This window comes from Typopeltis vanoorti, chromosome 7 (genome assembly GCF_054136105.1).
Source record: "Typopeltis vanoorti isolate ZY-2024b chromosome 7, IOZ_Tvanoo_1.0, whole genome shotgun sequence".
NCBI classification, from domain to species: Eukaryota; Metazoa; Arthropoda; class Arachnida; order Uropygi; family Thelyphonidae; genus Typopeltis; species Typopeltis vanoorti.
Genome location: NC_143555.1, coordinates 80455057 through 80470137, shown reverse-complemented (window position 1 = coordinate 80470137; position 15081 = coordinate 80455057). Strand labels below are relative to the sequence as shown.

Below are 15081 nucleotides of genomic sequence, written 5' to 3'. Positions count from 1 at the left end.
TTTTAGCACCACTGGGCGATGTTGGCTGTGTGGAAAATCTTCAAGGATTCGTCTTGTTGTGTTTATTGGCTGATTTTGCAAATTTTGGCTAACAAAGCAGAGGTCTGGGTTGTATTCCCTCTGCCATGCTGTAGCCTTAAAGGTTCCTTTGCATCAAATATTAAGCTAAGAGTGTTTTGCTCAGCCCAGTTTGTTAATGCTTCACCATTTCCATCATTGTTATTGTAATTCCACATGGTGTGATGGCTGTTAAAATCTCCTATGTAAATAGTAGGATGTGGAAATATGGGAATTACTTCAGGTGGCCATTCTACCAGGGGAAGCTTACAGATGTTAACCACTGTGAGATCTTCAATTTCAGCTATGATAGTGTGTATATCCTGATTAATATGTGCTGATATTAAGTGAGCATTCTCTATAGTATTGCATACATAAGTTGCACAGCCACGAGCTTGGTGATGTGTAGCTCCCGGTATATAGTACCCTGCAATTTTTCCTCTACATTTCAATTATTGTTCATTATCTGTGTGAGTCTCCTGAAGGACAGCCATGTCTATATCATTTTCTCGAAGGATTTTTGAGAGATACTGACTTTTAGCAAAGCTAATTACTTCAATGTTAAGTTGGCACCCAGTTGTGGTCCTGAAAAGGACCATTTGGTGATTGTACAGCTTGTGTCTATAGCCAGGAGATTGTTAAGATAGGCTTGGCTGCCAGCAGTCATACTAGCGCATTTAGCACTACCCAGAGTGCACCACGTAGAAATAGCTAAAAAATACATCCCCTCCTTATACAGTTTCCAGGGATGACCTCTTGTCCTAGCCCCCCCCTCTCATTATATGAAAAATCTCCTCCATGTTGACACGAACAACCTCTGACTAGTTTATATGTCTCAATCATACCCCCCCCCCCCTTCCTCCTATTCATGAGGCTCTGCAACTTACATTCTCTAAATCTGTCCTCATACTCCACATTCTGAAGACCACTGACCACCTTTGTGAATCTTCTCTGGACCTTTTCCAACGTGTCCTTGTCACCATGAAAACAAGGCGACCAAATCTGTGCACAATAATCTCCACATGAGGCCTGATCAAGGCCTTATACAATGGTATCATAATATCTCTATTTCTGCACGTCAGGATCCTATGCATCATTGCCATTATCTGATGTGACATCTTCACAACTTGTGCAATGTGGCCCCTGAATTTCAGGTCCTTGTCCACCATTACTTCCTGATCTCTCTCTCTCATCTCCTCTACTTCCATTAAAGTTTTCCCACCAAGTGTATACTTTGCATCCTATTGTTGCTTACCAAATCTCAAAACCTTATACTTTGCAACATTGAACTGACAGTTCCACTTACCTGCCCATTCATGCAATCTATTCAAGTCCAACTCTGCATTACTCTCCCAGTTTTGTGTCATCTGCAAACAGCTGCATATCACTAGTTAAACCCATCCCAATATCATTAACATACAAATTGAACAACAATGCCCCCCAAAACTGATCCCTGTGGCACACCACTAGTGACTTTTCTCTTCTGGGATATTGCACCCCCATATACAACTTTCTGATACCTATCTGACAGCTAGTCACTGATCCAACTCAGAAGTCTGTTATCCAATCCCATCTATTTCAATTTATATAAAGGCTTGTTGTGTGGCAGTCTATCAAAAGCCTTTGTAAAATCTAAGTACACCACTGTATATGCAGCTCCCCTGTCCAAGGTATTTGTCACCTTGTTATAGTACATAAGTAAGTTAGTGAAACATGATTTCCCCTTAACAAACCCATGCTGATAACCACAGAGAATACTGCTGTTATCAACCCATTTCTATATCCTACTTCTCACCAATCACTCTAGTACCTTCACCACAACTCCAGATATACAGACCGGCCTATAATTTGAAGACTAAAATTAGCCTCCAAGAAATAGTATTATACTAATTTAAAAAAAAAAAAAAAATTAAATGAATATGCATGACTACACAAAGAAGAGATAAAGATAACAGTTAAATTTCTCTTAGAACATGATTAATTTAAATTAATTTCAATTAACATTTAAACACAGAGAAATACAATTTTTTCTCAAAATGAACTGAATTAAATGCTGGATGGAGGGGAAGCATGAAAAGATTGTTTTTCAAGCAATTTATTTATTCATGTGGGACACCCCCCCCCTTTCCTGAACCATCCCTTAAGGCTAGTAGCTCTTCTAATAAGGGATTAAGTATATATTTTATGACTATAGATCCATGTGTGTGTGTGTGTGTGTGTGTGTTCATGGGCCGGTTTGCCTGTTCTGAGGGACGAAAAATCCTCTACCTCCATATGAGACTGGCTAACTCACCTTTAGTCAAAACAGACCAGATAAAGGTTCCTCACATCATGGACAGGAATCTAACCCAGGTCTTTAACTCAGGAATCTAACCAAAAGGCTTCGTCTATACCAACTGAGATACAGAGGCTCTTTTCAAGCAATGTATCAAATTTACAACTAAATGAAACTAATTACCTCACAATCGAGATTTACGAATCTTTACTGCACTTCTTTCCTAAGAGCAGAACATGAAAGCATTTTAAATCTGAACATATAAATTCCTAAACCAGGGATTCAATTTGAAAATTTTTTGTTGTATAGTTACGACTTATCTATCATCATTTTTAAATTTTCAACTATGTGAGTTTTCAAATAAGACCATAAAAAGTATCAATTCCACTTATATAAAGTTCTCAAAAGAGTACTACATATTTTAAAGCAGTCTATACATGTAAAGGAAATTAGAATTTAATATAAACTCCTATATATTTTGTCCATTCCAACATGTCTCAATTACAGGTGAGTGAACAGGAGAGTGCACTATTACAGTTTAAATAAGAGTGAAGTATAACTATTAAGTATAGTTCTCTGTCAAAGTTAACTAAATAATTGATTTTAAAAAAAAAAATGGATAGTTTATAACATTTACTTCCCAGAACTTTGAAACGTGTACAATCCAAATGTTATTTATTTAATATATATATATATATATATATATATATTTATGTGGTTACCATCCACAAAAGTTTATTACTAAACCTATGTACATTTGTACTGTGGGTGGCCTAGGGATTTTTTTTTCTCATTTTTATCAATCTTATATATATTTTTCGTAATTATTTTTAATTTATTTTTACATTGTCTAGAAACCCTGCTCTAGAGAACCAAACATGGAATGCTTTCAGCCACTTCAGGCCTTCAGTAAGTGGAGCGATGGTCTCACACTGGGTGATGAAATTCATCTTCCACTTAAAAAAATTAGTTAAGATCAGGGCAAAGAACAAAGTGTTTTGTAAGTTTCAAGGAATAGACAATCAAATTTAAATCTATTGTAGTGCAAAATCTTGGTTTGATTGCATAAAAACTATGTCTAGTGTCTATGGTATAGGAAATGAGGCCAGAACTTTCTGATTCTCAAAATTTGATGCAGTCTTGATGTTCTTGGATTCTAATGTAGTAGAACAGCTAGATTGTATTTGCAAAGAATTTTAAGTCCTTTTATGACAAGGTATGGAAATCCTTTTTACATCAGACTATAGTCTGGCTGTAGGATGATATTCACTGATTATTTTCAGAATGGTGGTTTCAATGTGATCGTGATATCAAAGAGATTATTATTTTATTTAATGCTTCTAATAGAAGGAAATCCAAAGAACAAATTGTGCACACTCTGTAAACAAGACTTTTGATGATATCTGCCTTTTGGGATGGATGGTGGTGTGAAGTGGGGTCGATGTATCTGTAGTGAAGAATGGTTTCTATAAATGGAAAACTCAACTGCCTGTAGAGGTACAGATTATTAAAGTATTCAGAAAGGGAAGACTGTTATTGGTTTTGCATTCAATAGTGAACTTGATGTGGGAGTACACAGAATTAATTTTGTCTCTAGAAATTGAAGTAATTCTGCTTCAGAATGGAACTAAATTGTGATGATCACCCATGAAACAAACCAAATACTAAGTTGAGAAAAAACTGGTATTGAAAAGTTGGTTTTCCAGAAGTTGCATGAAGTAATCAAAGCTGATAAGATTGTCCATGGTTGTTCCCTCTATTTGTTTGTAAGAGTTATTCTTCCATGTGAAGTATCCTGCACTGATGGTAAATTTAAACGAGTTAACATCCTCAGGAATGTCATCTCACAAAATTGAATAGTTTCATGGAGGAATGGTATATTTGTGAAGAAGGAACCTACATTGAAGGAAACCATAATTTTGCTGACAAGCAAATGAAGATCTAATTTTCTTTTGGAAATGAATACTATTTTCAATATATGAGGGAAGTATATTGAAACTTATACTCATGCTAGGCAACTCATTTTTGTTATTCATATTTTGAATGCTGTAACCAGATGCTCTCCTTGAATGATGCTCTGTTCCCATGGACAAAATATATTTATAGGCTTGTATATTAAATACTAATTTCCTTTACATGTGTACACCATTTTTAAAATATATATTACTATGTCGATCACACATTTCTATAAAATGTCAATATAAACAGAATACAAATGTCAGAGATACCTCATGTTTTCCTAAACACATTACAGGAACTGGTACATTGCATGGTGGACATGGATGACAAACGATTTTTGTGGTGGGAGAAGGAAGTGGTTCCCATGGTCCTGCCCTTTTCTGAAAACAAAACAAAACAAAAAAACTGAAATTTAAAATTAGTGGAAAATGGTATCACTATTTGCAAATGAAAAGAAATATGTATTATCACTTACTAGTATTATATTATAATCATGCAATATATTCTGTTATATACATTCAAGAACTCTGTATACAGAATAATATGATAGTTCAAGACAAGATTTTGTTGCTAGTAATGGAAAGCCTGGCAGCAGCAGCAGATGAATCTGTTTGGCTAAAAAGCTGTGGGTTCAAATTCCAATATGATATGGATATTTGTGGTATATGATTTTCAGCACCTAGCATTTAGACTACCACTGGCTTACTTGCTTATTTATTATTGTGTTAAACATTATACACAACAAAACACTTATGTGAGAGATTTCTATTTGACAAAATTTTCAACTATATATCAAAGCTGTGTACCATCATCAGTAAAATATTTAAACTAAATATGCATAAGTAAAAAAATGAGGACTCAACAATGAGAACATGTGAGCTATGTATAAATGGCAGAGTCTCAACTACTTTTTAGTTCCTAATAAGACTTTATATACAAATCAGACTTAATGATGACAAATCATTGATAATGGTGATGTGACTGAGCATGGACATAAAGTCTGGTGTAGTTTTCTTCTGAAAGACAGAAGAGTGAGGGCTTCTGTTGTTCAGAAGAAACCTAACTGGCTGGCAAAGAATAAGAGGTTCTAATAAGAAACGTGATGATCCTTTTCCACTTCAAGAGTAAACTGTATTTGAGGATGAACTGATATGTGTGTGATGTTTTTACAGTATGCAGGGTTCCCTCCAACTTCAAGATTTCATTACAAACATTAATGCTGTTGTTCATCTTCAAATACAATTTACTCTTGAAGTGAAAAAAGGATTATTGCATTTCTTTTATAGGCACCTCCTTATCCTTCTTCAGCCATGTGGAAGCCTTCAGGCTTCTATCTTTCAGAAGAAAATCCACACCAGATTTTATATCCATGCTATCACATCACAGTTCTTGACAAAAATCTGGTACCAATATATATCTCATCTGGTTGGCTTATACTCTACTAATCACAAAAATAAATTTATTAAGACAGCCTTTTTGTCTAACAGCTTCAATGAGTGATTTGTTAACAAGGCCATTAATGGTTATGGAGTTCCTAAGATACCTGCCTTTCAGGAAATTATCAACTGTGTTGCCATTCTTTACATCAAGAGTATTTTTGAAAGAATCACTTAACTACTTAGATTTGGAACTTAATGTGATTTTTTTTTGTCTGATTAATCAATCTTACTTTCTTTATTTCTTTCTTGGATCACAAAGAATAAGGTTCTACCTCTAGTCTATCCTGGGGTTTATCAAATATCCTACACTTGTGAGCTATCTTACTTCAGTGAAACTGGCATCTCTACCAAACATCAGATCCCGTGGAAGAAAACAAAGTCCTACACAAAAGCTATATTCTTTTAGAATGATTAGCAAAGAAAGCAGTGAAACACTAATCCATCATCCCAATCTGAACATAAATAATGGCCTAAAGAAGAACAATCTCCCTTAAGCAATTTGTTTAAAGTTATTGTTAAAGTTATCAAAAAAATTAAAATATGCTTACATCATGTAAGAGTAGCTAACATGCTTCTGTTGAGTCATTGTTTTGTTGCTTATGCTTATTTAATTTAAATTTTATACTGATGGTGACCTCTTCTTGAATGGTAGGCAATATAAAGTAGAGTGATGTGTACAAACATCAGAATGGGGAATTGGACAATGCGACTTATTTGTACCTATGGTCCCACAGAAGGTTCTACTAAGGTAGAAGTGGAAGAATTTTTTGAGGCTTTAGAGAAGGCAACTGACACAATGAAAAAGAAAACGTTGGTCCTTGTTGGGGATCTAAATAGTAGAGTAGGAAATGATTGTCAGACATACAAAAATATTTTGGGAAAATTTGGAGAAAAGAGCAAAGCTAATAATAATGGTGAATGCCTGTTAGATTTCTGCTCAGGACATGGACTGGTTATTACTAACACAATGTTTCAACATAAAAATGTGCACAAATTCACATGGAGAGAAGAGGCAAGGTATAAGAAATGTCTCATTGACTATGTTATTGTTGATAGTGATCTTTTCTCTCTGGTGCAGGACACTAGAGTGTACAGAGGATTTGAAATCGGAAGTGATCACCATTTAGTCTTGAGCAGCATAAAGTTGAATTTCATATCGAAAAGAATAACATGTAAGAAAGTTTTAAAGCGAATAAAAGTTGAGTAGCTCTCAGATGTGAACTGTAGACTAAAATACACAAACATTATTTAAGAAAAAATGAAAGCGTTTGAGAACAGGAACCAAACCTTGGAGGTACAGTGACAAACCCCAAAGAAAACATTGATTGATTCAGCCAGAGAGGCATGTGGTGAGGTTATCTGCAAGGATAGAAAAATCAGAACCCCATGGTGGACGCATGAAGTTAAAGAGGCAGTGAAGGGGAAAGAGGAAAGCTTATCAAAACTTCCTGGCAAATAAGTCAGCTTGTGCTCTTAAAGAATACAGAGACAAATATAAGAAAGTTAAACACTGTGTAAAACTAGCTAAACAAAAGTCATAGGAAGACTTTGGTAAGAACATAGAAAATAACTATCAGCTCAAAAAAAAAAGATCAGAAATGGAGGAAAGAGTGTGGTAAAAGGAATTAGAGATGATAAAGGTGATATGAAAACTGGAGAAAAAGATATCCTTGAAGTATGGAGTAATTACTTCAAAAAATTGCTAATTGAAACAATCGCTGACTGCACAGTGATTGTTTCAAAAAACACTCAAAAGGCATGCAGACAGGAATATATATCCATACCTGAAGTAGAAAAAGCCATCAAAAGCCTGAAATGCAGAAAGGCAACTGGAATAGATATTCAACCAGAAATGCATATGGAGGTATAAAAGTCTTACAGTGGCTGCACTGCATAGTTCAGAATGGCTGAACAGAGGGACAAATTCCAGATGATTGGAGTAAAGCTCTCATAATACCCATATATAAAAAGAGAAATAAAACTGAATGTGAGAATTACAGATGTGTTTCACTATTGAGTGTTCCTGGTAAGATTTTTGCAAGTATTCTTGAGAAACGGTTCAGAAGGATTGTGGAAAAGAAGCTTGGGGAAGAAGAGGCTAGATTCAGGCCAAATAGAGCCTGTCAGGATCAGGAAGGTCTAACTTCCTTTGTTATATTCCAAAATCATGGGAATATAACAAAGATCTGTATTTAAGTTTTGTAGATCTGGAAAAGGCATATGACAAAGTACCAAGAGAAAAGCTATTCAAAATGCTACAGTTGTATGGTGTCAATGGGACATTATATCAAGCAAAACTTAGTCTTTATTTGAGTTGTAAGTCAGCAGTTAGAAATGAAGGAAGTACAGGAAGATGGTTTAATGTTAAATCTGGTGCCAGACCTGGTTCCTGGTTTTCCTGTTCAGTTGTTTCCGACTGTAGGTGACTTTGTAGGCATTGCTCACAAAGGATAGTTCACCATTGCTTTCCACATCCCCCCCCCCCCCAATTTTATATGGGCTCGGCACTGGCATATTGCTGAGACGTATTCATGACTGCAATCCATGTGTGTTCATGTGGCTGGTTTGCCTGTTCTGGGAGAAGAAAAACTTGAGTTTGCAGGTGAAAAAAAAAAAAAAATCCTACCTCTGTATGAGACCAAATAACATACCTTTTGTTGAAAGAGACAACATAATTTCCTCATATCACCGACAGGAATCGAACCCAGGTCTTTCCGACCAAAGGTCTTCGTCTATACTGACTGATCTACGGAAGCTCATTGTCAGACAAGGATGTACATTATCCCCTCTGTTATTCATTATTTATATGGATCACATTGAACCTGATATCAAAATTGGAGATGTTAATCTCAGCTCATTACTTTATGCAGATGATGTTATACTTCTAAATAAATCCAGTACAAGTCTGCAAGATTCCCTGACAAAATTGAATAACTGTTGTAATAGATATGGCATAAGGTCAGCAATAACAAGCCAAAAACAATGAAAATAGGCAGGAGCACTGAAAATATCAACTGCATTGTGAATGGAGAACCTACAGAACAAGTAAACATTCCAGCTACTTAAGCATGATTTTTAGTGAAGATGGTAAATTAAATATGGAAATAGAGAATAAAATCAATAAAGCTGGTATGGTAGGAAGTCAACTGGATAAATTTATATGGAATAATAGAAAAATTAGTCCGAACACCTTATTAGCTGTATACAAGACAGTGTTTAAGCCAATTTTAACTTATGGATCTAAGAGCTGGGTTAAAAATAAAACACTTGACCAAAGACTAGAGACTGCAGATATGAGAGTCCTGAGAAACATTAGGCGTGTGATGAGATAGCATCAATGGCAATATCATATTAAAAACAAGGATATTAGGAAAGAACTTGACATCGTTAGCATCCAGAAATGTGTTAGTAGAGCTAATCTGAGCTGGAGTGGTGAAACAGAATTGGAGAGGAAAGATTAGCAAAACAAGTGTTCTCTGCCAGGTTGGCAGGAAAAAGACCCCAGAGGAAGACCAAGATATAGTTGTGATACAGTAAAAAGCCTTAGAAGATCAAAATATAAGATCTGATAATGTTGCAGTCTTGACAGGTAACAGATTAATTTGGAGGAAAATTGTAGATAGGAAGTTAGTGGTGATGTAAGTTTTTTCATGTAGTATTATCATATCCTATACATCTCTTGAGGTACATGTCATGAATTTGATGATGATGACAGATGGTGGCCTTGGTACTTGGACAAAAATTCTATGAAACAAAATAATATTCTGCTGTTCTTCTTACTATATGTATAATATTTGTGTATACAATTATCATATATGCCATCTTTAGTTTTCAAGTCTTTAAATATTTTACATATTTTATAGTAATATGGGCCATTAGTAGGCATGATGGTCTAAGACTATAAATCTTCCACAAGAATCATGCTAGCTTCATGGCTTTTCAGTCTACATCTATGACATCTCTATTAATGTTTCACATAAATTTATGTATGCGGATGATATCATTGCAAGTACAACTCAGAGCACCTCCTTTTCAAGTTGCACTGAATACACTAACAAAAGACTTGTCAGGACTTGATAACTACTTTAAACAATGGCACTTTTAATCCCATTTGAATAAAATTGAGGTCAATGCTTTTTATTTAAATAACTAATCATACTATGCTCCTGAAGCCAACTTTAGAAACAGCATGGAGAAATATAAGAGAATTCCATAGTATTATACAGTAACCAAATAGATCCTTGATTTTCATAGATAACTTGACAAAAACTGCTGGTAAATGAAAAACTTGCAATAACATTTTGCAGAAACGAATGGGTTCTTCATGGATATACCAGCACATTATGTGCAACAGCCTTTGCATTAATGTATTACATAGCAGTCCTTTCTTTATGTCAGTTTCCCTTTCAAATGATTAAAAAAAAAATTCAGTTTCTTTGCTATTAGAGCAATCATTCTGTGAGGGGCAAATTTACAAATAAATTTAATTTCCAATGTTGTATTCTGGAATTCATTTATATGTTACTTGAAACTATTTAACATTCAAGAAATTTATCTTTGGGTTTAATATTGAGCACTATAGCTACTCCTTTTCTTCATCTCCATAATAACAATTACATCAACATGGTGTCTTTGTTGCTTTATACTTGTTTAATTTAAATTTTATACTGATGGTCTCCCTGATACTTGGCAAAAACTCTGTGAAACAAAACAATCTTTCCATAAATCTTCTGCTGTTCTGTATGTCTATTTATGCTTCTTATAATCTTACCTTCACTTCTTTTTCATTTTTGCTGTTCATCCAGATTCCAATGATGAAAACAGCAGGGACCTTATTTAATCAAGTGTTGCTCCAGTTGGCATCACATACATCATGTTTCAGTATCATATTTGTGTGAGATTTAAGTCAATATATATAAGTCAATAAGCCGGCCTGGTTGGCCGAGTGGTTAGCGTATCTGCTCTCCAGCCAAAAGGCTGCGGGTTTGAATCCAAACGCGGGCATGGATGTTTGTGATTGTCTGTGAAAATAACAGTGGTGATTGTGGACAGTAGATGGCATTGGTGTAGATGAGGCAGTTTGTGGATGAGGTTGAGTAATGGAGATGGAGAGTTGTAGAGTAGGTGCCCTCCCTTGATGAGTCTTAGGACTCCCTGGAGGTGTCAAATAATAATAATAATAATAATTTTGCTGACACTAAGTAAAATTGCCAGCCCAATAATAGGGCACACTTGTGAAAATGAGGATTGGACACCGAGTCAAAAGCCCCAATTCTCCACATACCTTGATAGGCAATGGACCTTTAAGTGATCGTGAATAATAATAACAAAGCAGTAATATGCTAATTTAGATTACAACACCTTCCATATTCACTAAATTGGAGTTCCAGACACCAAATTATTTCTATTCCAGAGATTGAGAATTTTAGTCATTTAAAAGATCTGCCAAATATGATCCTGTTAAAGGATAATGATGAATCTGTATTTGACTCATCATTCTAAAATAAACTATCAAAAAGAAAGACCTTCACATACATGAAGATCTTCATAACTCAGAAAGTTCAGGAATAAATCTAGATAATCTTACCTGTGTGGACACAATTTTAACTAATACAGCTGTATGACAAGAAGCTGGACACAGATGTTTGCAATTTGGTAACTCTTTCTTACATATTTGACGACAAGGTGGACAGGAATCAAAATGACATGGATGCTTTACTTGTTTGAGGTGATGGCATGAAGGAGAAATTCTAATAAGGAAAAAAGAAAGATATATTTATATCACTAATTGTTTTTTTAAATGTAAAAATTTTCAAAGAAAACAGAAATGTCTATTAAATTTTCCCTATACAATTCAAAATTCCCATTGGGAATTATAGAAATTCTCTAGAGAATCAAAGAGGCGATTTACTGAATTAAAAACTAATAAATCTGTTAAATTTCGAGAAAACAGGTCATTCTAAACAATAGAAAGTAAATGGAAGCTTCACAGCAGTTACTATTGGTTAGTATTTATGATAAACATTTCATTAATACAATAAAATCTTATATTTTAAACATAATCAAGAATGTTTGGATTTTTTTGGTCATTAATTTAGAAATTCTAGAATTCAGTTTCTAAACTGAAAACTACAGTAAAGAACTGAAACTAGAAGATTTTTAGGAACTCTTGTTGGTCACATTAATAAAGAAGCCATTTGTAACTAAACATTTGTATTACTAAAAATCATTCAGCATTTCATCCTTGTTATTAGCATATCTTCAGGATGTGGAAAATAAACTTCCATTATCTTCAGGAATGTCAAGTATAATTACTGCTATGAATAGGCTGAATTATTGATGATTGATGACGATTTCAGATTAATAGTATCAACCTGATGATGTGATTCAGGAAGGTGTAGAGGCAGTCACTTTTATTAATAGTCGATAAGCCGATAAGAGCTGCTGCTGATTTTTTGAAATGTAATCAAATAATTTTATATATTTATATTTGATGAAATTTAAATAACTTTGTCATGTAATGAATATTAATAGTGGCCTGACTACTTCTCTTGCTGCAGAAATCTTATGGTTGCAATATGATCTGATCTGCCTATCCTATATTTTGTTATGCTTTTGTCAATGCTCTTGAATGGGATAAAAAATTATCTAAATAATCTTTGTTGGATTGAGGGGAAAGGGAGTAAGAAAGGACAACAGACAGAGAGAGAGAGACTACTTTCATTAATTGGAATGGGGAGCATCATTCAGTGCTCCAAATGCTGCATTATCCTCAGATATCACTTCCGCATCGTACATCATGCGGAAGTGATATCTGAGGGAAAAAATAAAAAAGGAGTTCCAAAATTCACCGCCAGGGGTGTTATATGATGTACTGAATATAGATGTAGTAATTTTTCTATGTATGTAAGTAGGAGAAAAGCAATACAAGCATAAATAACACTTCCATTATACATTCGTGGGCTGTATTGTTCAATGTGCTGCTCTTCCTGGTATGCCACAAACTGCATCCTCTGCACAGTGCATTCAATGCATCTGGTTGGGAATAACATTGCACGCATGCTGCGTTATGCTGTCTTTCAGCACTGGCAAATTATCAGAATGATTCCAAAAACCCTGTCTTTGAGAAATTCCCAGAACAAGAAGATACAAGGGGTCAGATCAGGTGAATGAGGCAGCCATGCAGTGGGAAACACACTTCCCACAGCTGATTACTCTGGCTTCTGTGAAGCGTTCTCAAAGACTTCCTGTATGGATCGACTAATGTGTGGAGGGATACCATCCTGCATGAAAATAAATGAATGCATGCACAGGCACTGTTCCAATCTATCCAGATTAGAACAATTTATTTGTTCCTCTGGAAGATGTATTTCTCGGTTGGAGAAAAAAATTTTACTCCCAGAAAACAATTCTCCACCTGGGGGGGGGGAGGAATTATATAATAATAATAATTTATTTATTTATATAAATTTATATATCTGTTTATATTTATCTATTTAGTTATCAACTATTCAGGTTTAATTATGATAGGAAAAAAATGAATAGAAAAAAAAATTATATTCATTTATTTATTGTTTACTAGAGCCTCCGTAGCCCTTTGGTCAGAAAGACCTGGGTTTGATTCCCAAGAAGTGACACGAGGAATCTTTATCTGGTCCCTTTCAACGAAAGGTGAGTTAGCCTAGGGTTTTTTATTCCACCTGGAAACTCGGGTTTTTCGTCCCCCAGAACAGACAAACCGGCCCCTGTGAACACACACGTGCATTTACAGACATAGGACACACCAGGAGGCATAGGTCTAACCACCTTATCCTTGGGATGGGTAAGGTTTGGAAGGGCTAAGAACAGCTCTGTAACAGGCCACTAGGCCTAATATGTAAAAGGAAGAAGATTGTTTACTATTAAAGGAAAAAATATTGATAATTTAAATTTATTGAAATAAAAGAAAAATTTTATTTATTGAGAAAACATAAGCAGTGTGTTGTTATTCAGATAGAGCATTATTTTCTGAGTGAAATTTTTTGCTCCGATCCGGAATGATTTACTAAAGAAAAAAAAAAAATTTACTCTTCTGGATTAAATCCTGAAAGACAGATATCCTAGAACCTAAACATCAGTTGTTCCAGTAGGATAAATATATTTACAAATAAATATGTTATTCCACTCCAGAATAATTGTCTGAGATTCAAAAAATATTCACTTGTCGGATATTGCGAGTATGTGGATTACAGACTCTGGTTAACAGGAGAAAGAGGGGTGATATGACAGAGGTCTATAAAATTTTGAAGGGCTGTTATAGGATAGCATCTGATGAAATTTTACGTTATGTGGAAGGTGGGGAGAGAACATGGGGTATCCATAGAAGTTAAATTTGTTCACAGTCAAGAAAGGGGTAAGAGCTAGGTTTTTCTCCCAGAGAGCAATGAGTGAGTGGATTACATTGCCTTTAGGGATAGTGAGTGCATCAAGTGTGAATGAATTTAAAGTATGGTATGACAGCTGGTTTGGGTGATTTATAACCTCCCACAATAAGTCCTTGACTCCCTGGGGGTCTTAGATTATTATTATTATTAAGAGAAACCTCTAGGGAGTCAGGGACTCATTGAGGGAGGCCACATACTGCATGCACCAGCTATCATACTTATTCTTGAATTCATTCACACTGACTGCACTCACAACATCAAATGGCAATCCATTCCAATCACCACACCACCACCCTATAAGAGAAAAATCTAGACCCCCCCCCTTCTTAGTGGCATTCATTCTCAGCGTCCAAGGATACCCTCTTGTCATTTCCCAACCCTCCATAAATTGAAAAATTCCATCAACTGAAATCCTGTATGACCCTTTCAGAAGTTTGTAAGTCTCAATCATATCACCACTCTTTCTCATGCTTGCTAGTATCTGCAGTCTACAAATTCTAAATCTGTCTTCATAATCAGTATTCCACAATCATGATATCATTTTTAACACTCTACTTTGCACTCTCTCTCTCTCCAATATCAGAATCACAATGGAAACCAGGAGACCAGACCACAGTAGTCCAAGTGAAGTCTTATCAAGGCCCTGTAATGAGGCAAAACAACAATGGCTTTTCAATTCCGTGTTGAGAGAGGCCAGATTTCTGCAGACAAACTCTTACTTTTGATGTTGCCCGGCGTTTATGAGATTCCATGCTCATGCAAATTGTTTTACTTTGGACAGACAGGTAGGTCTGTTCAGAAACTCATCTCGGAACATCAAGACCACATTCGTCTTTTTAAACTGCAGAAATCTGGCCTCTCTCAACACGGAATTGAAAAGCCATAGGATCCATTGGAAAAAGTCTAAACTTTTACATAGATCTTTATA

General features: G+C 35.2%; 1 protein-coding gene across 1 annotated transcript in view; it reads right to left on the bottom strand.

Moving 5' to 3' along the window:
- Positions 1–15081, bottom strand: part of LOC150104807 (NF-X1-type zinc finger protein NFXL1-like) — a 307000-nt gene that overhangs the window by 54723 nt on the left and 237196 nt on the right. The window contains exons 14-15 of the mRNA XM_090395984.1: positions 11318–11480; positions 4561–4671 (exon numbers count right to left, since the gene is read on the bottom strand). Of these exons, the coding sequence (XP_090252110.1) occupies positions 4561–4671; positions 11318–11480 (274 nt within the window). The remainder of the gene's footprint in view (positions 1–4560; positions 4672–11317; positions 11481–15081) is intronic.